The 21,838-nt window shown below is 48.9% G+C and overlaps 1 protein-coding gene across 17 annotated transcripts in view; it reads left to right on the forward strand.

Annotated features, from left to right (window-relative positions):
• Nucleotides 1-21,390, forward strand: part of LOC116941200 (regulator of G-protein signaling 14-like) — a 173,273-nt gene extending 151,883 nt beyond the window's left edge. For all 17 annotated transcript variants that reach the window (XM_076066391.1, XM_076066393.1, XM_076066390.1 and 14 more), the window contains 9 exons: nt 710-899; nt 5,356-5,453; nt 6,361-6,564; nt 11,037-11,110; nt 11,927-12,053; nt 15,151-15,241; nt 16,803-16,876; nt 18,146-18,227; nt 18,820-21,390. In XM_076066391.1, coding sequence (XP_075922506.1) covers nt 710-899; nt 5,356-5,453; nt 6,361-6,564; nt 11,037-11,110; nt 11,927-12,053; nt 15,151-15,241; nt 16,803-16,876; nt 18,146-18,227; nt 18,820-19,754 — 1,875 coding nt within the window. In that variant the 3' untranslated portion in view covers nt 19,755-21,390. The remainder of the gene's footprint in view (nt 1-709; nt 900-5,355; nt 5,454-6,360; nt 6,565-11,036; nt 11,111-11,926; nt 12,054-15,150; nt 15,242-16,802; nt 16,877-18,145; nt 18,228-18,819) is intronic.
• The last annotated feature ends 448 nt before the right edge of the window (nt 21,391-21,838 follow it).

Consider the following 21,838-nt stretch of genomic DNA (forward strand, 5'->3'; position numbering starts at 1 on the left):
TAGTGATGATGATGGTGATAGTGATGATGGTGATAGTGATGATGGTGATGATGATGGTGATGATGATAGTGATGATGATGATGGTGATGATGATGGTGATGATGATGGTGATGATGGTGATGATGATGATGGTGATGATGATAGTGATGATGATGGTGATGATGATGATGATTATTATGATAATAGTGATGATGGTGATGATGATGATGGTGGTGGTGATGATGATGGTGGTGATAATGATAGTGATGATGATGGTGATGATGATGGTGATAGTGACGATGGCCAGCAGGCGATGGTGGCTATGCACGTGGCCTGTAATCTATCCCCATAGTCGATTCTTGCCGGTGCGCACTCACGTTGTGAAACTCCACGTCAGCGGGCACCGAAGTGGCCCGCACTTGCTCGCCGAGGCGGACGGCGGTACGAGGACGCCGTGGACTTACCTCCATCCGTCCCAACTCGGCGGGATAGCGTCTTGCTACCTTCACCAGCGTGTCGGTTTTCTCTCGGTGCTCCGTTTTCCTCCCGCGTGCATGAAAACGAATGAAGCGGCTGATCGCACCTTGACCGGTGCGCCCCTCGGTGCTTTGCGGATTTGCGCAGCGTCGTGTGATGCCGTTGCATAAACGACGCCGTACGAAAACCAAAGCGATCGAAACGACGTTGATTCCTTGTGGGGGGGGGGGGGGTTTCTTCGTCCATTTAACAGTCGACCAAAAAGGCGAAGGCGACGAAAGCTGCCGGAGAGGATGAGGAGGAAGGCAGACGGAAAGCGGGGAGCTCTGTCGGTGGTGGCGGTGGCGGCACACACGGAGTTGGCGGCTTTCCCTGGATCATCGGCAGCAAGTCGAGCATCACCCGCACGGGCAGACGTGGAGACGAGCACGACTCCACCTCCGGTAGGGTTGTGAATACACCACCATGCTACACCACCATGCTACACCACCACACTACTACACCACCTTATACCACCACCATGCTACACCACCACACTACTACACCACCTTATACCACCACCACACTACACCACCACACTACTACACCACGCTACACCACCACACTACTACACCACACTACTACACCACACTACTACACCACCACACTACTACACCACCTTATACCACCACCACACTACACCACCACACTACTACACCACCACACTACTACACTACTACACCACCTTATACCACCACCACACTACACCACCACACTACTACACCACCTTATACCACCACGCTACACCACCACGCTACACCACCACACTACTACACCACCACACTACTACACCACCTTATACCACCACCACACTACACCACCACGCTACACCACCACGCTACTAGACCACACTACACCACCACACTACTACACCACCACACTACTACACCATGCTACACCACCACACTACTACACCACCACACTACTACACCACCTTATACCACCACCACACTACACCACCACGCTACACCACCACACTACTACACCGCCACACTACACCACCACACTACTACACCACCACGCTACTACACCACGCTACACCACCACACTACTACACCACCACACTACAAGACCACACTACACTGCCACACTACTACACCACCACGCTACTACACTACGCTACACCACCACACTACTACACCACCACACTACTACACCACCTTATACCACCACCACACTACACCACCACGCTACAACACCACACTACTACACCACCACACTACTACACCACCTTATACCACCACCACACTACACCACCACGCTACACCACCACGCTACTAGACCACACTACACCACCACACTACTACACCACCACGCTACACCACCATGCTACACCACCACACTACTACACCACCACCATGCTACTAGACCACACTATACCACCACACTACTACACCACCACACTACTACACCACCACGCTACTACACCACGCTACACCACCACACTACTACACCATACTACACCACACTACTACACAATACTACACCACACTACACCACCATGCTACTGCACGACGCTACACCACCACACTACTACAACACGCTACACCACCACCCTACACCACGCTACACTGCCACGCTACACCACCACGCTACACCACCACACTACTACACCACTTTATAGCACCACCATGCTACACCACCACGCTACACCACCACGCTACTACACCACACTACTACACCACACTACACCACCACGCTACACCACCACACTACACCACCATGCTACACCACCACGCTACACCACCACGCTACACCACTACGCTACACCACCACACTACACCACCACGCTACACCACCACACTGCTACACCACCACACTGCTACACCACCACACTACACCACCCCCGGTAGGGTTGTGACTCCATCACACTCTCCGTGTCACTCGACATGCGTGCTGATGACGATATCTTGAACTACACCAGGGGTCGGGAACCTTTTTGACTAAGAGAGCCATGAAAGCAAAAAATTTGGAAATTTATTTCAGTGAGAGCCATATAATATATTTTAAAAGTGAATTCAACTAAATGTCAGTATAATAAGCCTCTGAATTTATTCTTTTAAATAATGTTGTTATAACACTCACCATTAATGCGACTTCTGGTGCTGCATGGATTTGCTGATGTCTTTGTAGTCGGGTTGGTACTTTGTAGTCGGGTTGGTACTTGGTGAGGTTAAGCTTCATGCAAGCGTTGAGGCTTTCATCCGTTAAACGTGATCGTAGGTTGGACTTGATGTTTTTAAGATGTGAGAATGACTGCTCACATGCATACGTAGATCCAAACATGGTCAATACAGCAATACTCACACGCTGCAGTGTGTGGTATGTGACAGGAAGCGCGTTCCAAGTTTTGAGAATCAGCTGGTCTTCGGGTTGGAGTTTTTTCATTTCTGTCCACATGTGCTTGCTCGCCAACTCCGCTTTCTGTCGTGTGATTCTTTCCAAATCTTCATTCAGTGACTTGAACTTATTCACCCACATGTCTGAGGCCTTCAGGTCAGCCACTTCTGCTTCAAAATCTCTGACGGAGACACCAGGGATGTAATTCAGGTCGGCTGTGTTCAGTGAACACTCGTTTGGATGGGTGATGAACTTAAAAAGACGAGTGTGCTCACGAAATTCTCCAAAGCGTGCTTTGAAGGACTGTAGGAGACTGGATGTGCAGCCAGCTAGCTGGTGGAGATCAAGGTTTTGAATGGGCTCACTTGCTGTGCATGCATCTTTAAATTGGCTCAGTTTTTCAAAAGTAGTAAACGACCTGTTTCAAGATCCGTGATGAAAAGCTCCAGCTTGTTTTCAAAAGCAAATACAGCTTGTTGAAGGGATAACACTGTATTTCCAATGCCTTGCATTTTCACGTTGAGCTGGTTCAGATGTTCAGTCAGATCTACGAGATAGTAAAACTTGAGGAGCCACTCGGTGTCGGCTAGCTCAGGATGCCCGACGCCTTTCATTTCAAGGAAAGTCCGGATTTCGTTCAGGCAAGCCGCAAAACGGCTAAGCACCTTCCCTCTTGACAACCAACGCACATTGCTGTGCAAAAGCAGACCAGGATAGTTATTTACAACTTCATCCAGCAGTGTTTTAAACTGGCGATCATTTAAGGCTCGGGCAACAATAAAGTTGATCACACGAATGACCAGCGACATCACTTCGCCAAACTGCCTGTCACACATCTGAGCACAAAGTGCCTCCTGGTGTATAATGCAATGGAAACTTAGGATGGGTCTATTTTCATGTTCACGGAGAAGCGCCACAAATCCTTTGTTTTTCCCCACCATACACGGAGCACCATCAGTACACACTGAGAGAAGTTTATCCATAGGTAGACTTATTTCTTGAGCAAACTCCATGAAAGACTTGAATAAATCCTCACCTCTTGTGGACCCTTTTAATGGCAGAACAGCAAGACTTTCTTCGCACAGTGTGTCACCAACAGCATATCTTGCAATCACGCTGAACTGCGACAAATGGCTCACGTCTGTTGACTCATCCAAAGCCAGAGAAAAGAACGGCGCTGCATTTATGTCCTTCACTTGCGTTTCCTCCACTTTGTTTGCCATCACGATGGTACGATCATGAACAGTTCTTGCCGACAGAGGCATGTCTTGTATCCGTTTGATTATCTTGTCTTTGTTCGGAAGATCATCAAAAAGTTCATTGGCTACATCCAGCATGAACGTTTTAGCATACTCGCCATCTGTGAATGGTTTTCCGTTCCTCACTATTGCTAAAGAACCAGCAAAGCTAGCCGAATTATAGTCACCTTGCCGGGTCCATACGCGGAGTTGCTGCTGGCTAGCTTGCATCCTGCTCAGAAGCTCTTGGCACGCTTTCTTTCTGCTGTCTCCCGCAGGGTATTTTGATGCAAAGGTAGCGTGGCGCGTGTCGAAGTGCCGCTTTACATTCGACCGTTTCAACGATGTAATTTTGTCATTGCAAATTAGACACACCGCAGAACCCGCTCTCTCCACAAAGGCGAATTCTTCGGTCCATTCGTCCTGGAATGTACGATACTCGTCGTCTTTTTTTCTTTTCGCCATCTTCTTCGTCGAAGGGTTAGCTTTGAGCTAATGACCGAGCAGACGCAGTCTCAGACTGATTCAAAAGGGGGCGTTTACCTGTTTTACCCAGCAACGGCAAACGTAGGCCAGTATCATCCAATTAAAATAATGGACAATTGCTCCTGCAGCCCTGAACAAGACATGCGCAGTGAAAAATCGATGGATGGATTAAAACAAGTGAGAATATTTTGTTTTATCTGCGAGCCATATGCAATCATCAAAAGAGCCACATCTGGCTCGCGAGCCATAGGTTCCCGACCCCTGAACTACACAGTCGCGCACAAATGGCAGGCTTGTTAGCCAGTAGTTGTGCGGATTTAATAGAGTTACTTTATTTAAGTGCACGTTGCAGTGGGTTTTCCAGTACGTACCACATATATCATCGCAACAGTCATTGATGGTTGTCAAATGAACGGGTCACTGTGTATTTGTAATCTGACCAAGAACCATCGGTGAACTATTCACTCGTAGAACCACCCCAACGTTCAACACGTGGCTGTACGCACGTACGTACGTTGAACTTCTTTCGCGCCGTACATAGCCGACTGTGCTAGTCGGAGGTGCGGGTCGCCGGACGCGGCATCGGGTAGTGACGGTGAGACGGTCACCGCATTGCGCGGCGCTTTCAGATGCGCTTCTGTGGCCATCTGGAACTGCTCTTCCTTCCCACGTGCCCCCTGTCTTGCGGGAATCGTTTGATTCGTGGGAAGCTGCTGCCGATGGCGTGGGCGGGGATTTTTTTTTTACGCGTCGCCGTGCCGTGGGCGACGCTGCGCTGCGTTGATTTGTGCCGCAGACTCGAGCGTGGACATGGCGCGCTCCAACTCCGTCGGGTCCCTGACGACCACCAAGAGTGAATTCCATTCTCCGCCTTCGCTAGCGGCCTCGAGCGAGGTGAGGCGCTGGCACGGCGACGCTGGGAACCTGGGAAGAAGCGTAATGCCGTTTTAAAATGTTTCTAAAATATTTTGACGCATTTACTGTGAATGCATTTGGAGCTAATTTTTTGAGGGGGGGGGGGGGCACTTTGGCAAATAAAATATCAGTCATTGTGAGGGTCACCACGCCGCCTGTATGTGCTGTCGTCACGTGTTTGGTATTGTCGGAAGCTGCACGTCAGGGGCCGCACTCAAGGCCACCAGGGGCTGCCACTGGCCTACGGGCCTCGCAATGAGGAACACTGATTTCGAGTATTTGGCTGCTCTAAATTTCCACGTGATAAGCCATTTCGTCGAGCTAACATTTGCATGTGTGTATGGTAAACTTATTTGGAAAGCAGTTTTTGGGCGAAAGACGACAAAGTAAACACAGAAAGCAGCTCTAAAGAAATTAGTTGATCAATTTCCACGTGATACGCCACTTCGTTGAGTTACCATTTGTGGCAAGGTCGCTTCTCAAAAGAGCTACATAGCTCAGTGGACCTTACCTGGTAAAATAAAAATAAAAAAATTTGCAGTGTGATCCACCACTGCAGCTTCTGAGAACAGAAATGGCCGCTGTTTCTCTGCTCAAATGAGCACTGAGACCGCTCTCGATCGAGGGAGGACTCACAATTAAACGAGTACCTGGTGACCATGTGTCAACCTCAGCACTGGGGGGACTAAGGCGGCTGGGCCATGTCGGCCTTAATAGGTGATCGCTGACGGCACTTGAGCCAACAGTTTGTTACGGCCTACACGGGACACCTTCACCTCTGCAGGGCCTGCGAGGGCCGTGCGGGCTGACGAGATGACTCGTGGGCCCTTGCCCCGGCAGTCTGCTGAAAGGCTATCCAGGCAACCCTACGCCTTTGTCCTTGCAGGGCCAGATGGGCCCCGTGGAGGCCGGGGACGCGCAGGAGAAGGGCCGCGTGGGCCCCCTGTGCCGCGTGCTGCTGCCCGACGGCTCGTCGGCTGTGATCACCGTGAGCGCCGAGCTGTCGGTGCGCGAGGCGCTGCGCCCGCTGTGCGACAAGCGCGGCCTCACGGTCGTGGCCCTCGACGTCTTCCTGGTGAATGGCGACCGGGTGAGTCGCTCCGCCTCCTTGACACGCCACTCGCCATGTCACCGGAGGATTTTACGGTGAAGAGGAAGCATGGGGACAAAAAGCGCCGGCTAAGAGGAGCTCCGTGCACGGGACTCACCCCGGCGCGAGTTTACGAGAGCAACGGAGGTCAGGGCAGACTCTGCGTTGACGCGCTACGGGAGCATGTGGAGCTGAGTGGACTTGCCGAAGACCAGTAGGGTGGGCCATGAGCTTCGTGCGAGTGACTCCTGGCATTAGTCTGCCATTAGTGGGTGGTGATTGGGTAACCTGCGGGTGATCTGATCCGCAAGAGGGCGACCTGAGTGAGAGTAAGGTCAACTTCTTCTTTCGTATTGGCTGACGTAGATGCAGAGAAACAACTACACAAGGAGATCAATGATTGATGTTCGGTCGCCGCGGTGATGGCATTCGTTGTGATACAGTAAGGGAAAAAAGCATTTGATCCCCTGCTGATTTTTTTACGTTTACCCACTGACAAAGAAATGATCAGTCTATAATTTTAATGGTTAATTTGAACAGTGAGAGACAGAATAACAACAAAATCCAGAAAAACGCATGTCAAAAATGTTATAAATTGATTTGCATTTTAATGAGGGAAATAAGTATTTGACCCCCTCTCAATCAGAAAGATTTCTGGCTCCCAGGTGTCTTTTTTACAGGTAACGAGCTGAGATTAGGAGCACACTCTTAAAGGGAGTGCTCCTAATCGCAGCTTGTTACCTGTATAAAAGACAACTGTCCACAGAAGCAATCAATCAATCAGATTCCAAACTCTCCACCATGGCCAAGACCAAAGAGCTCTCCAAGGATGCCAGGGACAAGATTGTAGACCTACACAAGGCTGGAATGGGCTACAAGACCATTGCCAAGCAGCTTGGTGAGAAGGTGACACCAGTTGGTGCGATTATTCGCAAATGGAAGAAACACAAAAGAACTGTCAATCTCCCTCGGCCTGGGGCTCCATGCAAGATCTCACCTCATGGAGTTGCAATGATCATGAGAACGGTGAGGAATCAGCCCAGAACTACACGGGAGGATCTTGTCAATGATCTCAAGGCAGCTGGGACCATAGTCACCAAGAAAACAATTGGTAACACACTACGCCGTGAAGGACTGAAATCCAGCAGCGCCCGCAAGGTCCCCCTGCTCAAGAAAGCACATATACATGCCCGTCTGAAGTTTGTCAATGAACATCTGAATGATTCAGAGGACAACTGGATGAAAGTGTTGTGGTCAGATGAGAACAAAATGGAGCTCTTTGGCATCAACTCAACTCGCCGTGTTTGGAGGAGGAGGAATGCTGCCTATGACCCCAAGAACACCATCCCCACCTTCAAACATGGAGGTGGAAACATGTTTTGGGGGTGTTTTCTGCTAATGGGACAGGACAACTTCACTGCATCAAAGGGACGATGGATGGGGCCATGTACCGTAAAATCTTGGGTGAAAACCTCCTTCCCTCAGCCAGGGCATTGAAAATGGGTCGTAGATGGGTATTCCAGCATGACAATGACCCAAAACACACGGCCAAGGCAACAAAGGAGTGGCTCAAGAAGAAGCACATTAAGGTCCTGGAGTGGCCTAGCCAGTCTCAAGACCTTAATCCCATAGAAAATCTGTGGAGGGAGCTGAAGGTTCGAGTTGCCAAACGTCAGCCTCGAAACCTTAACGACTTGGAGAAGATCTGCAAAGAGAAGTGGGACAAAATCCCTCCTGAGATGTGTGCAAACCTGGTGGCCAACTACAAGAAACGTCTGACCTCTGTGATTGCCAACAAGGGTTTTGTCACCAAATACTAAGTCATGTTTTGCAGAGGGGTCAAATACTTATTTCCCTCATTAAAATGCAAATCAATTTATAACATTTTTGACATGCGTTTTTCTGGATTTTCTTGTTGTTATTCTGTCTCTCACTGTTCAAATAAACCTACCATTAAAATTATAGACTGATCATTTCTTCGTCAGTGGGCAAACGTACAAAATCAGCAGGGGATCAAATACTTTTTTTCCCTCACCGCATCTCACTCAACAGAGTGTTGTCCGCCTATTTATTTTGTCATTTACATGTAGTTGTTGTGAGATTTTCTTCTTCATCTTCTCAACTCCGACCGCGTCCGTTCGAACGCATGGCCGTCGTGCGCCACGCTGCCGGGGTGGGCCTCCGCGATCGTGCCGCCCGCGGTCGTGCCGCGTAGATCCTCCGGTGTTTTACTTCACTAAACTACAGTATATTTTTTATTTTACCAGGTAAGGTCTACGCAGCTATTTATAGCTCTTTTTCAGAGGCGACCTGCCCACAAATGATAGCTCAACGAAGTGGCTTATCGCGTGGAAATTTATAGCAGTTGCCAAATACTTTAAACGCGCGATGTTGATTCTAAATGTGGAGGGAAAAACCAGAGGACCCGGAGGTAAATCCACGTGACCACAGAGAGAGAGAGAGACAAAAACTCTAAATATACAGCAGCAGGTGTCAGGGTCGGGATCGAACCCACGACCTCCTGCATAGCAGGCGAGGTAGTTAACATCTCCTAGCCACCGTGATGATGAGAGAGAGAGACACAAACTCTAAATATACAGCAGCAGGTGTCAGGATCGGGATCGAACCCACGACCTCCTGCATAGCAGGCGAGGTAGTTAACATCTCCTAGCCACTGAGGCGCCCCTTTTGAGGGCTGTGCCGCACATTGTTCGGTGATTCTCTCCGCGTGTTGTGAACTTCTGCACACGGGGAGCTTGGAGAATCTCTCAGCGTGTGAGGACGTTCAGTTCTTGTTGAAGCTTCTGGCACGTGGAGAGAAATGTCAGAAAGCGGTGCCTAACAGCGCTTCTCAGTACTGCCTGGAAAAAAAACGAAAACGCTGTGGAGAGCCATGGGGGTAGTGCGTGCGCGCAACTACCAAGAGCTTGCAGGCTAACCGGACGAGGACACCAACTGGGGGTGGTTCAGCAGCTCAAACCCCACCTTTGTTACTCGACACGTGTCCACCGAAGGCTGGCGACGTAGTTTCGTCGTTGCTTAACAAGTTCGGTCTCCTCGGCTGAATCGTTGATTGACCTACAAGGCCGCCGCCCATCCTCAAATTGTTGTTTGCGCTTAAGATGCGCTCAGACCTGCAATGCGAGTGACAAGGAAATGGACGAAAGTGGAGTGGATCTGCAGCGTTGGTTTGGGTGGGTGGTGAAATCATCAGCGGTCGTAGCGGTGCTCTCTAGCGACGCCTTCTGCGGCCTCATTATTACTGCTCGGTGAACAAAATGTTGTGGCGTGGCTGTCCAACACACAACCGGTGTGCTGTACTCGTGACGAATTGGCCACGTTCTGTTTACGTGACAACCCTTACCAGTCGGCTGTGTCGGGTGGTGGTGGGTTTCACGACACGTTTGTATAGTTACGCGATCTAACCCCAAAAAGACCTCTGGCCATATGGAGCGGCCAAGAGGGCGACGGTCGGCACGCCGGACTTGCAAGCCAGAGGTCGCTCGCTCCATCTCCCGGCGTGGAATTTGAAACAATGGGAAGGTTTTATTTTGATTCCTCCCACCTCTCGTCCACCCGGCAGTGTAAATGGGTATCCCGCCACACTCAGTCGACGGGCAGGTCGCGTTTGGTGGGGTAAAGTGTGGGTACTTCCATTTCCCCCCCAAGACGTCTGGCCAGCAGTGGAAGATCTTCTTTGGTTCTTTCGGTAAAGTCACATACAATGAGAATAAAATAATAAAATGATCAAATAAAATAACACAATAATATTCTCACGACGTTTCGGCCACAACACAAGCGGCCTTCATCAGGTGAAGGGACGAGACTGTCTGGAGGACAGCGCTGGAGTGAAAAAGCCACGCTCAGATCGCGAAGAGTAGACCAAAATACACTCAGGTGGGTGGAGGCCCTTTTGCCGGCAGTGACGCCAGCAAGGGATTTTCACGTCCGCGGTGTTACTGCCACCTGAGGCTACAAAAGCTCCTTATAACCAAACTGAAACAATCCATAGGGCAGGTAGATATTGAAATGACAAAAAAATACGTGTTTATATTGGGCATTATATATAAAACACATTTTTTTTACGAGATACGGCTCACTGAGCTATGTAGCTTTTTTCCAAAAGCGACCTGGACACAAATTAAAGCACAACAAAGTGGCTTATCGTGTGGAAATGTATCGCAGCCAAATACTCTAAATGCTTGTTTCTAAATGTGGAGGGAAAAAACCGGAGGACCCGGAGAAAACTGCACACGACACGTAAACTCCAAATATACAGCAGCAGCAGCAGGCGTCAGGGTCGGGATCGAACCCACGACCTCCTCCATACCAGGCGAGGTAGTTAACATCTTGCCACCGCAGTGCCCCTTCATAAAGAGATGTAAGCAATTCTGATAAATCGTCAGACATCGTGAAACGTACGATGTGCCCTGGTATTTTAAAACTTAAATTTGCCTTCTTTATGTTTACAGCAGCTGGTGTTGGAACAAGAGAGCCTGACGCTCGCAAACAGGGAAATCCGGCTGGAGCGCAGGATCCTCTTTAGGTTGGAGATGCATTCACGGCACCACCGCCACCGCCATCGCCACCACCATCACCACGCACCTCCGACTAGCAGTTGGCTACGTACGGGTGCGAAAGAAGTTCAAATTAAAGTTAACTTAACTCGGAAACACCGCCGTTGCAACATCGCCCCCCACCCCCCTGCTGGAAGACTCGTGCACATTTGCAAGCCGGTACTGCGTATGCCTTGTGTGCCGCACAGGGACAGCTGCCACTACTGGAGGGCAGTGACGGACTGGGACAAAAAAAATCGGCCCAGGCATTTGTAAACACACCGGCCCCAAATTCGGGCTGTGGGCAATTTTTAAATGGGTTGCACGACAAACTTTGGAGTACTAGCAGCTGGATGTTGCGATGTGACGACGTGTGTGCGTGATTTTGCTGTGCGATCTATGGCCAGTCTGGGCCTGCTGGAGGGGACCACTAGGCTAGACCGTAGCAGGGTATTGAAATGTTTGAGATGTGATGGAAAGCACTTTGAATTCACACGGCATTTAAGCAAGCGCCCAATTAATCAAAATCCTTATCGCTTTGATGGCTAATTTAATTAAATCCCTGCAGTGTATACGGCAGCTGATTTTCTTTTCATGCATGTTAAATATTACACCGCGAAAGACAATTTCAGGAATTTAGTTAAGATGGAACGTTGGTGTTATGCACCGCTCTTGCGAGAGTTTCCCAATTCACATTTGTACTTCTCAAAACACTCCGTCAGTCGCACAGTTTTAATAAAATTGGGAAACGTGTCAAAACGTTACGCGTAACGAGCAATATCCTCGCGCTTCCGTGCCTCCGCCAGGCTTGATCTGCTGCCCATCACCAAGTCGGTGGGCGTCAAGGCCAAGCCCAACAAGGCGGTGGAGGACGTCCTGCACTCGGTGGTCCTCAAGTACGGCCTCAAGCTCAAGGACATGGTGGCCTACATGGTGAGCACGGCGTCGTGGTCGGCGGTGCGCCGGCCGCAGGGAGGCCACGCTCGGGTTAGTGCATTTGACGCGCAAACTCCGGCCATCCTCGCAGCAGCGGCTTTTGACCCGCCATCGAACGAAGACGGGTCGCCGCATCGCGCGCTTTCGGATGCGCTTCCGCGGCCCGTCTGGAACGCTCTTCCTTCTGATATTATGAAGCCGCTTGGAAGGTATGATGCACTTTTAAATCTAGAGTTAAAACTAATTTGTTTAGAAGTGCTTTTTGTGTATAGTTTGTTATCCCTCCTCACCTCCGATTCGCACGGTTGGCTACGCACGGTGCGAAAGAAGTTCAACATTACGTACACACGGTATCTCAAACCACGACAAAAGGTTGTTGTTGTTCACCTCCGCGTGATGGTGAACAGGCTAGCGGCTTCTGTGAGAGGTTGTAGGCCTGAACTGACACACCGCGTGGATCATTGCCTCTGCGCTGTTTCCAGGTCGCACCGCGTGTTGTACCGGACAGCGGCACTCGGTGCGACGTGAAACCAAACGAGATAGCGGGATCCGCATACTGCGCCTCCCACACAGACGATCACTGCTTCGCGCGCTTTCAGATGCGCTTCTGCGGCCGTCTGGAACGCTCTTCCTTCCGATATTAGGAAGCCACTGGAGCTTTGCACTTTTAAATAATCGAGATTGAAAACTAATTTCTTTAGAACTGCTTTTTGTGCTTAGTTTGTTGTCCTTCTCCCGCACCTCCGATTATCACGGTTGGCTACGTACGGTGCGAAAGACGTTCAACGTACATACACCTCACTGCGAATGAGAGGAATCCCACTGTCTATGCACCACACGTATAGTCGAGGCAAGTTATTTCTGCCTCCTCAATTGACTCAGACTCGAGAATAGCCGTCTCTCTTGGCAACAGTGACGTGTTTCAGCCCTGCAAAGTGTTTTCAGGCCGTTAGATGGCACGGTCCACACGTTGTGGTATTGCAATGTAATGTGAGTTCATCTCTCTCCTATTTAATCAGAATATACCTGCGATGTCGCTCACAGCTTCTGAATGCAGTGAATGTCTTGCTTATCGATCTCTCTCCCTGGTGTGTTGTGAATCTATAACATATTTCCCCTGTCACCTCTTCTGTCTCTGTAATTATCCCTAAACATGATTCCACTCGTCTGCACGGACGGGGATAAGGGAAGGGATTTTACACCACTTCTGGGGTTGTCTCCCTTTCCTTGACAATGTCAGCGGATGATCGGAAGATTTCGTGACTTTTTATCGAGTTGCAATCCTGTACATATGTTGTGGGCATAAACTTCGAGGGAGACTTCTCTCTTGGAGGCAACGCGTTTATTTCAGATAAACGATAACAGTAAAAATAGCCGTAACACTAAGGGTTATGGCCCATGTAACACTACGGGGTACGGCCCCTTCACCCGATAACCTAAGGGAGGTACAGCCTCCCTTCTAGCGCGCCCTACAGACTCCGGGCTACGCTCTCGCGGGTCCTCCGCTACGGGAGCTAGGGAAGGCTAGACTGACCCGACCTAGCCAGGGTACGGGTCCCACCACTGGTCTGCTGCAACCCGGCTCTGACAAGAGCCTCGGTTGAGGGTCCCAGGGTGCTGGTCTGGTCTTCAGGCGTCTTCGGGTCTTGAGTGGATGAACACTGCCGGTCCCGTTGAGAGGACCGGCTTTTATACACAAGTTGGGGCTTACCCCGCCCCTAGCCACACCTTCCCTCGAACCTTCCAGAAGGATCTGGAAGGGTCGGGGATGAACCGTTGGCCCCCAACCCCCACCCCTTGGGGGTCTGGGGTCTCGACCTCCGGTCACGGGGCACCCGGGGGGGGGGGGAGGTTACCCCAGGTTCACCACTCCACCTCCCGCTCACTCTCGCGGCTACCCCCTATCGGCCTGTGAGCGTGGTGACAGTAAGAAGACAGCGCCCTGGTATGGCGCAACACTTCGGAGTCTTCTTTATGTTTTGGGGGAGAAAATAAAATCACCATCTTCCCCACCGCCCTCTCACTTGCCAAACTTTCCACCCTTCGCCGTAACAAAAATAAATCCTTCCGCTTCCCCGTGGTCCAGCGATGCGCGTCTCTCGCGTTTTATACAGCGCCTTGAGATGTAGTCACATTTGTATGAATTCTGATTTCACATTTTGTTGTGATGTAGCACGTTGATTCTCGTGATCAGGGGCGGAGCCAGGATTTTCAGCCCGGGGTGACATTCAACAAATGTTAATTTCAAGAATGATTAGAGAGTCAGGCTGTTGAACTAGACGCCATCGGTTGGCGACACACTCTGACAATGCAGCTGCACGGAGTCCACCAGACCGAGTGTCGTACACTTATACGCAGAATGTTTCAGATTTTCGATTTTTTATTTTTTTTCGGGTGTGACAATTGTCTACCCTGTCACCCCCCTGGCTCCGCCCCTGCTCGTGATGAGTAATAATGTAGAGTCCTCAGTCAATCCACTTACTGGATGAATGGGTGTTTGTTTGAACGATACTTCACCACACTGGTCAGTGCCGGTCAGTGGAAGTGGACCCAGTGGCGAGATGTTAACTATCTCGCCCGGTATTCAGGAGGTCGTGGATTCGATGCCAACCCTGATGCCTGCCGCTGTATATTTGGAGTTCGTGTCTCTCTCTCTCTCTCCCCGTGGTCGCGTGGATTTTCTCGGGGTTCTCCGGTTTTTCCCTCCACATTTATAAACACGCCTTTAGAGTATTTGACTGCTATAAATTTACACGTGATAAACCACTTCGTTGAGCTATCATTTGTGGCCAGGTCGCTTCTGAAAAAGAGCTGTATAGCTCAGTGGGCCTGACGTGGGTAAAATAAAAAAACGTTTAAATAGTAATGGTTTACATGTCATGTTGCCGTTAGCCGTGGCTGGGAATGTTACTCTGGTCACCGTGTTCACACCGCAGAGCACAGGCCAGTCTACCTCGCCCAGGCACGTGGTTCAACAACAGCCGACCTCGTAGAATCCTGTACTCAATGAAACTCACAAAAGCCCGTTCGTACTTTGTTCCCCACGTGTCCCCCTTCCCCCGTGCCACGTGTACCGTCCCCGCTGCCCTCTAAGCATGGCAACACAGATACGCTGGACATGAGCGTGCCTGTGTCTCAGCTGGACGGCAAGCATGTGGTGCTAGAAGCTGCCAACCACAGCAAAGGTATCGGGCCTTTTTATTTGCATTTTTTTATCTATATATCTTTAATCTGTTTACATATTGGTACAATCATCGCCCTCTGTCTGTGTAATGTTTATCTGACTTCATTGTAACTGTGATCAGTATAAAAAATAATCTGCCCTAGCCGACTGACGTTACAGGGAATTTATAATTTAACATCGACTTAGGATTGTGCAATATTTCCGACAGATTTTGTTTTTGCTCCGATTGCTGTTTGCTTCATTGCTGTATTTGCTTTTATTTGTTTTTGCTTTCATTTGCGTGACCCGGGTAATTCTTTAAAATCGCCTCTTGAATTCTCACCTTGTTAAACGAAACCAACTTGAGCAAGTTGAAACGTTGAAAGCTCGCTCGCAGATGCACCAGAGGACCCACTGGAGCAAGGTTTCAACCTTTCTCACTGGAGATGCTCCAGGTGATCCACTTACAGATGGCAGATTGCCCTTGGGCCCTCAAAACCAACAAGACTCTCAAAAGTGTTTGTCACAATGTGCGTGTTCACCAGTTGTGGGGAGCGATTCCCGCTCACGGCCAACACCGGTGACCATTATCTGAACTTGTTCTGGGCCTCCTCCCCTAGGTCGACTCAGCGTCGATTGAGTACCTGGTGCGGTGTGTAGTAAACATCGCCACTAGAGAGACAAAGGCGGCCGGGCATGGTGCTGGCCACCCACCCCCTCGTGTGCCGTTCAGGCCTTCATAGGTGCTACTCGCTAACAGCACTTGCCCCTACAGTCTGTTCAGGCGATACGGAGAATCTTTGTCTTACACCATTGGAACCTCCTTTGGCAACAAAATTGACTACTTTTTTTACAAGGAGTCATGTTTGCATTGACCACAATACCTGCGGTCAAAATGCAAACAAAAAATATAACTGTGATAATGTATGTGGCACTGTCCCTGAAATTGATTGGTCCACACCCGAGACAGTGCATACATTATCAGAGTTATGCTTTTTGTTTGCATTTCGACGGCAGGTATTGTGGTCAATGCAAATATGACTCCTTGTAAAAAAAGGTGTCAGTTTTGTTGCCAGATAAAAGGGTAAAAAAACAACAATTATATCAGATCTTTGTCTTCTTTACCAGCTGCTGATGTTGAGATTGACAAATGTAACCGAGCATTCTGGTCATTCGCTTTGCCGGTAATGTCCGATACCGAGTGCAGTGTGTACCTCTTCTTCGTCTGTGAAGTCGTGGATACGAGGAAGGCGGAAATGGTGAAATTAAATTGGATGACAACCGGCACTTGTTCCCGTGCATGACGAGGAGTTACGCGATAAGTCGGAATTCAGTTCCTGCAGAAGCTCCCAGCACGTGGAGTGAAACGTCTGACCTCAATGTCGAACAATACACGGTGCAATCTTAGGACACATCGGAAGAGCGCTATCTTAAACGAGCTACGGTTAACGTACGCGACAAAACATCGCCGTTTCGGTAAACCAGAACGTTTTCACTGGCCCCGGACATTTATTATCGATGGAAGGCGGTGCTATTGTTTTATTTCCTTTCCTCATATCAATGTCGTGTGCGTTATGCCACAGAAAGAACCATCGACGGGAAATTCAAGCTGCGTGAGGTGAATTCTGCTCCGGCTTCCTCTGGACTCGCATCGAAGGTGATCCACCGGGAATGCCAGCTCTCGCCAGCGCCTCGGCGCTTGCGATTCGCTCTTACCGCCCGATCCTCGCGATTTGTCTCAAGTGTCTAAGCCTTGTAGGCTCGCCAGTTTCTTCAAGGTGGCGTCTACATAGCGGCGCGTGTTTCTACAGAGTAATGTACAGCAAAGGAATTACCACCGCTGTGCTAGACCTTAACTTTGGTGGACATTTTTATACCATACTGGGACCAAGGAAAACATTTGTAGGCTACCAAATAAGATAAATCCCAAGCAACGGAAGCACTTTCTTCGAATTGGATTGAAGGTCAAAGCATTCTTCATACGCGATCTAACCCAAAAACCTTTACTATGAATAATATTGGTCGCGAAAGCCTACGTGTGTGTTTAGCCCTGCCACTCTGGTTTCCGTACGGCTAATTAAACACTTATGAGGACAAGATTGCATTGCAAACCGTTACAAAACAAATGCGTGATTGTTGTTGTCTTGTTATCTCTGCATTATCCAACGTAAGTCCCTAATCTTATTCAATTCGGAATAATCGGTGAGTGACTAATTTGTTTTAATCACTTGCAGTGTGCCCGACCTCATCAGATCTAAGTAGCTAAGCAGGATTTTACATTTGGATTTATACTTGGGAGGGCGATTCCTTTATTGAGTAGTGGGGTTGTCAAAGGGCTGTACATGTACGAGGCTAAGTAGGGTTTTTTTTTTTTACAATCCTCACAATGTAACCGTTTGTAAATAAAATCAGCTTTGCCCACTCATTCTGCGACGGCGTCGTACACGGTAGCAATGTGCAGAGCGTGCAAGAATAACCCACACCGCTCGTTCTATAATGTCATAAGCCAAATAAAATGTAAGATTCAGGCCACAGTGGTGTGATTGTGGCAATGCAACCCAAGCTATGGACCACAGAGTCAACCTGTGGAGTCTGCCTGACTTTGACGGAGGGATTGAAAAACAAACTCTCTCCTGAGCCCTCTCGTGGCGAGCAGACCTCGAAATTGAAATTATAAAATAACTTAAACGTTTTTTTTATTTTACCAGGTAAGGCCCAGCTGAGCTATGTAGTTATTTTTTCAGAGCGACCTGGCCACAAACGGCAGCCCAACGAAGTGGCTGAAGATGACGGTGACTTTGACCACCAGCATGGATATACAATTTAAATAGTTATCATAGCCACACTCCTTATGCACCAATGAAAATCAATGACCGAACAACAGAAAAGTGACCTTTGCAATTGGTGGTCAACTCTCGCTTTTCAGACCAGTGGACAGTCACCCGCAGAGCAGGACGCTGCTGCCAAGGGCAAGAAAGCTTCACAGCCAAAAGTTAAAGATAGCGATGGTAAGTGTGGGGTTTCATTCGTGGATATTTACAATGTTCTGAAATGGCAACTTTTTTTTATATCATCGAGGGAGAGTCGTTATTTATTGCGGACGAGAATGGGATCCTTGGTCTCCAACATAGAATTTTATGGACCAAGTGTTTATCAGGTAAATGAGGCTGGTTGTTGTTGTATTCGAATTGTAAATGTTGCAGTGGGTTTACTCTCCAACACACCGGTGTGCTGAAGTGGTAACTACTTGTCACGTTTTGTTTACGTGACAAACTTTACTAATTGGCTGTGTCGGGTGGTGGCGGGCTTAACGACACATTTATATTTACGTGATCGAACCCAAAAAAACCTTTATTGTGGATAATATTGTGTTAAACATACGTGTTAAACTTATCAGGTAGAGTTCCCCATTGGACACAAAGGCTCTCAAATAATCATCACAAGTCAAAACCATTCAAATGATTCAACAGCAAGCCGCAGTAACAAAGAGGTAGCCCACATGTATGAAGAATTTTAGCTCACCCGTGTCACTTGTGTGTGTGTTTGCATTGAGAACTGTGGTCGTGCGTCCTCCGTGTGCGAACTCCACGTGGTATGCAGAGTGGCTGGAGCTGCTGTCCCGGGCACAGCGGCGGCGTGCCGATGACCAGCGCGGTCTGCTGCGCAAAGAAGACCTAGTGCTGCCCGACTTCCTGAGAGTCGCGATGGGTCCAGAGCCTCCCTCCTGCTCCTCATCCTCCTCCACGGCAGCTGACAGAACAGGCCAGGGCGCGCCTTCGGGGAGCTTGACGCCACAGAGCCAGACCTCGGGCGTGGAGAGCCAAGTGGGCCAACAGCCGTTCGCATCGGAATTGTCACCCAACGCACACCAGCCCGTGTCGCAGTCCTCCTCCTGTCCACACCTGGAGATGAAGCAGGGTGGTGGACCAAAGTTGCAGCCAAATGTGTTGCAGATATCAATAATGTTCGAATCCAGGGTCGTTCACACGCCGGCAGGCGCTCCGGGGCAGGCAGAGAAACCCCAGGACTTGCACGCGGTCGCAAAGCAAGCCTCTCACGGCCACGAAAACAAAGGTCTGGCTCGGCTGCAGGATGGAAGCAAGGCGATTGGCAAGGCCTCCTCCGAGGAGGTGATTGTGGAATTTCCACACCCTCCGAACTCCCACGCCTCGCCATCGGCGGCAGCACCGGGACAAGAGTTGGCCGAGAAAGAGCTTGTGAACTTTGTGTGTACAGTCACGGCGCCGGAGGTGGTGGAGATAGTGGACGCTACCCTCAACGAGAACGCAAACAATTCATCGGATGTAAAAAAAGCCAATGGACAGCAGGCACCAGAGTCGCAGAGGCCGACGGAACCCCCTCCAGAGGAAGGGGGCCCGCTGGAGAAAGCACTGTCGTCGCTGCCTGCCGACTCGGACAAATCTGACGGCACGGAGGGCTCGTCGACGGGGGACGCGGCGACTGCGGAGAGCACGGAGAACAACAGAGCTGCTCCTCCGGGCTTCGACGCGCAGAATGTGGAATCGCAGTCCTAACATGAGTCGTCCGCACGGTACAAAGAGAAAGGTGTAAGAGCCAGACGTCTTGGCCAGCGAGTGACATTTTTTTTAGTTATTTACAACAAAAAAAAAGAATTCACGCTCAAAAAATTAACACAAATATTAACCCACAGTGCAGTCAACATTGTATGTTTCCGAAAAGTATAAAAAATTAATTCCATAAATATCGCACTCGTGGATTGTCCACGCAACTGCTTCAACTTGGCTGCATAGGCCCTCAACTCTTCCACTGCATTCGCTAGACCAAACACCGCAGGGGGCACAACGTACGGACGTATCACGGCGTCTGGTTTAAAATTATTTAAAACATTTTCATCAATTAAAACTGCACCGTCTCTGTTTTTATACAACGCATGACCATCATTAGACCTCTTTTGCCAGTACCAAAATATAATAATAGGTTTTTCCCCTTTTTTCTGGCAACAAAACTGAAACCTTTTTACGAGGATTCATGTCTGCATTAACCACAATACCTGCAGTCAAAATGCAAAAAAACAAACATACTATGATTATATATGCATTGTCCTTGAAACTGATTGGTCCACACCAAGAAAGCCGTCCCTTGGTGTGGACCAATCAGTTTCAAGGACAATGCATCATTATCATAGTATGTTTTTGGTTTGCATTTTGACTGCAGGTATTGTGTTTAATGCAGACATGAATCCTTGTAAAAAGGTTTCAGTTTTGTTGCCAGAAAAAAGGGGAAAAACCTTATTATTACATTTTGGTACTGGTAAAGGAGGTCTAATGATGTAGATGCTCACCCCGAGCCCTCATTACTTTGATGGTGCATTGTCTTTGAGCTGTACGCCTTTTGGCGTCATCTGGTCGAGCACCAATTGGGTCGAGGCTCAAAAGAAAGCCGTCCCTTGGTGTGGACCAATCAGTTTCAAGGACAATGCATCATATTATCATAGTATGTTTTTTGTTTGCATTTTGACTGCAGGTATTGTGGTTAATGCAGCGACATGAATCCTTGTAAAAAAGGTTTCAGTTTTGTTGCTAGAAAAAATGGGAAAAACCCTATTATTATTATTATAATGCATGACCAGTTGCACTTGCTTTCTTCCAATCAGCTAATGTCTGAAACACAGTAGCACTCCTTTTTTCTTGGTACATCATGTGACAACATATTTGTTGTTTGTATTATTTACAAGTGCTTTATTACACTTTTGACACCACAGCGCAGCTGTTACCGATATAATCTTCATGACGAGCGTTAGTCTGAACCAATTACATTTTGGTCAGGCTGTGAACATACAAGGTACACATTCTTGTCTTGTGCCACCATATCTGGATCACGTTTAAAGCTGTTGGAGAAACATCTGGCCTTACATAGAAACCCTCTGGCCTTACATAGACTTGTAGAGTCTAAACCGAACATGGTCACCGGGGCAATAAAGGGTGTAGACTGTGATCTCAGCAGGGTTATGGGAGTTCTTGAGGAATCTGGTAGGTCAAAAGGTTTAAATTGTTTAATACGTAAACAATACTACACATGAATGTACGCATTGTTTGTGTGTTATTACTCTGTACGATTATGACCATTGAAACCATTTAGTCTCTTCTGACAAATGTTTATATTGATAATAAACAGCCCGTTGTCAATCCATTGCTGGAATAAGGCCTCCCCCCATACAGTGTCTGTCACGGAGATTGTTTGACCATACTTAACCGCGCTGGTCAGTTGTGGGTCGGTGAAAGGGGTGACCCAGAGACTCGGTCAGCTATCACTTGCCGCTCAACGTTAGCCATGACCCAAGAGTGGGACTCGAACTCGGTTGGCAAGACCTATCGCCTGTAATTTTAATGAAAAAATATCAATCGGGCAAAAAGTTAAACCTGAGTACAAAGTTCTATGAGTGGACGATGCTTGATCGTGTTGCCAAAAAGCGGACGCGTGCAGCAATTGCTGACTTAGTATGGCTATACTTGTGGGGGCTTCCGAGCTGCCAAAACATTCCGGTGGAGTGGTGGAATTCAAGTCGCCAAAAGGCCCTGGCCTATGCGCCTGCACGTCGAGGCGTTCCTTATCCACAAAGACGTAGCAAGCAACAAAA

Source organism: Petromyzon marinus, chromosome 11, assembly GCF_048934315.1.
Source record: "Petromyzon marinus isolate PM22_M1 ecotype Great Lakes invasive population chromosome 11, UKy_Petmar_22M1.pri1.0, whole genome shotgun sequence".
NCBI lineage: Eukaryota > Metazoa > Chordata > Hyperoartia > Petromyzontiformes > Petromyzontidae > Petromyzon > Petromyzon marinus.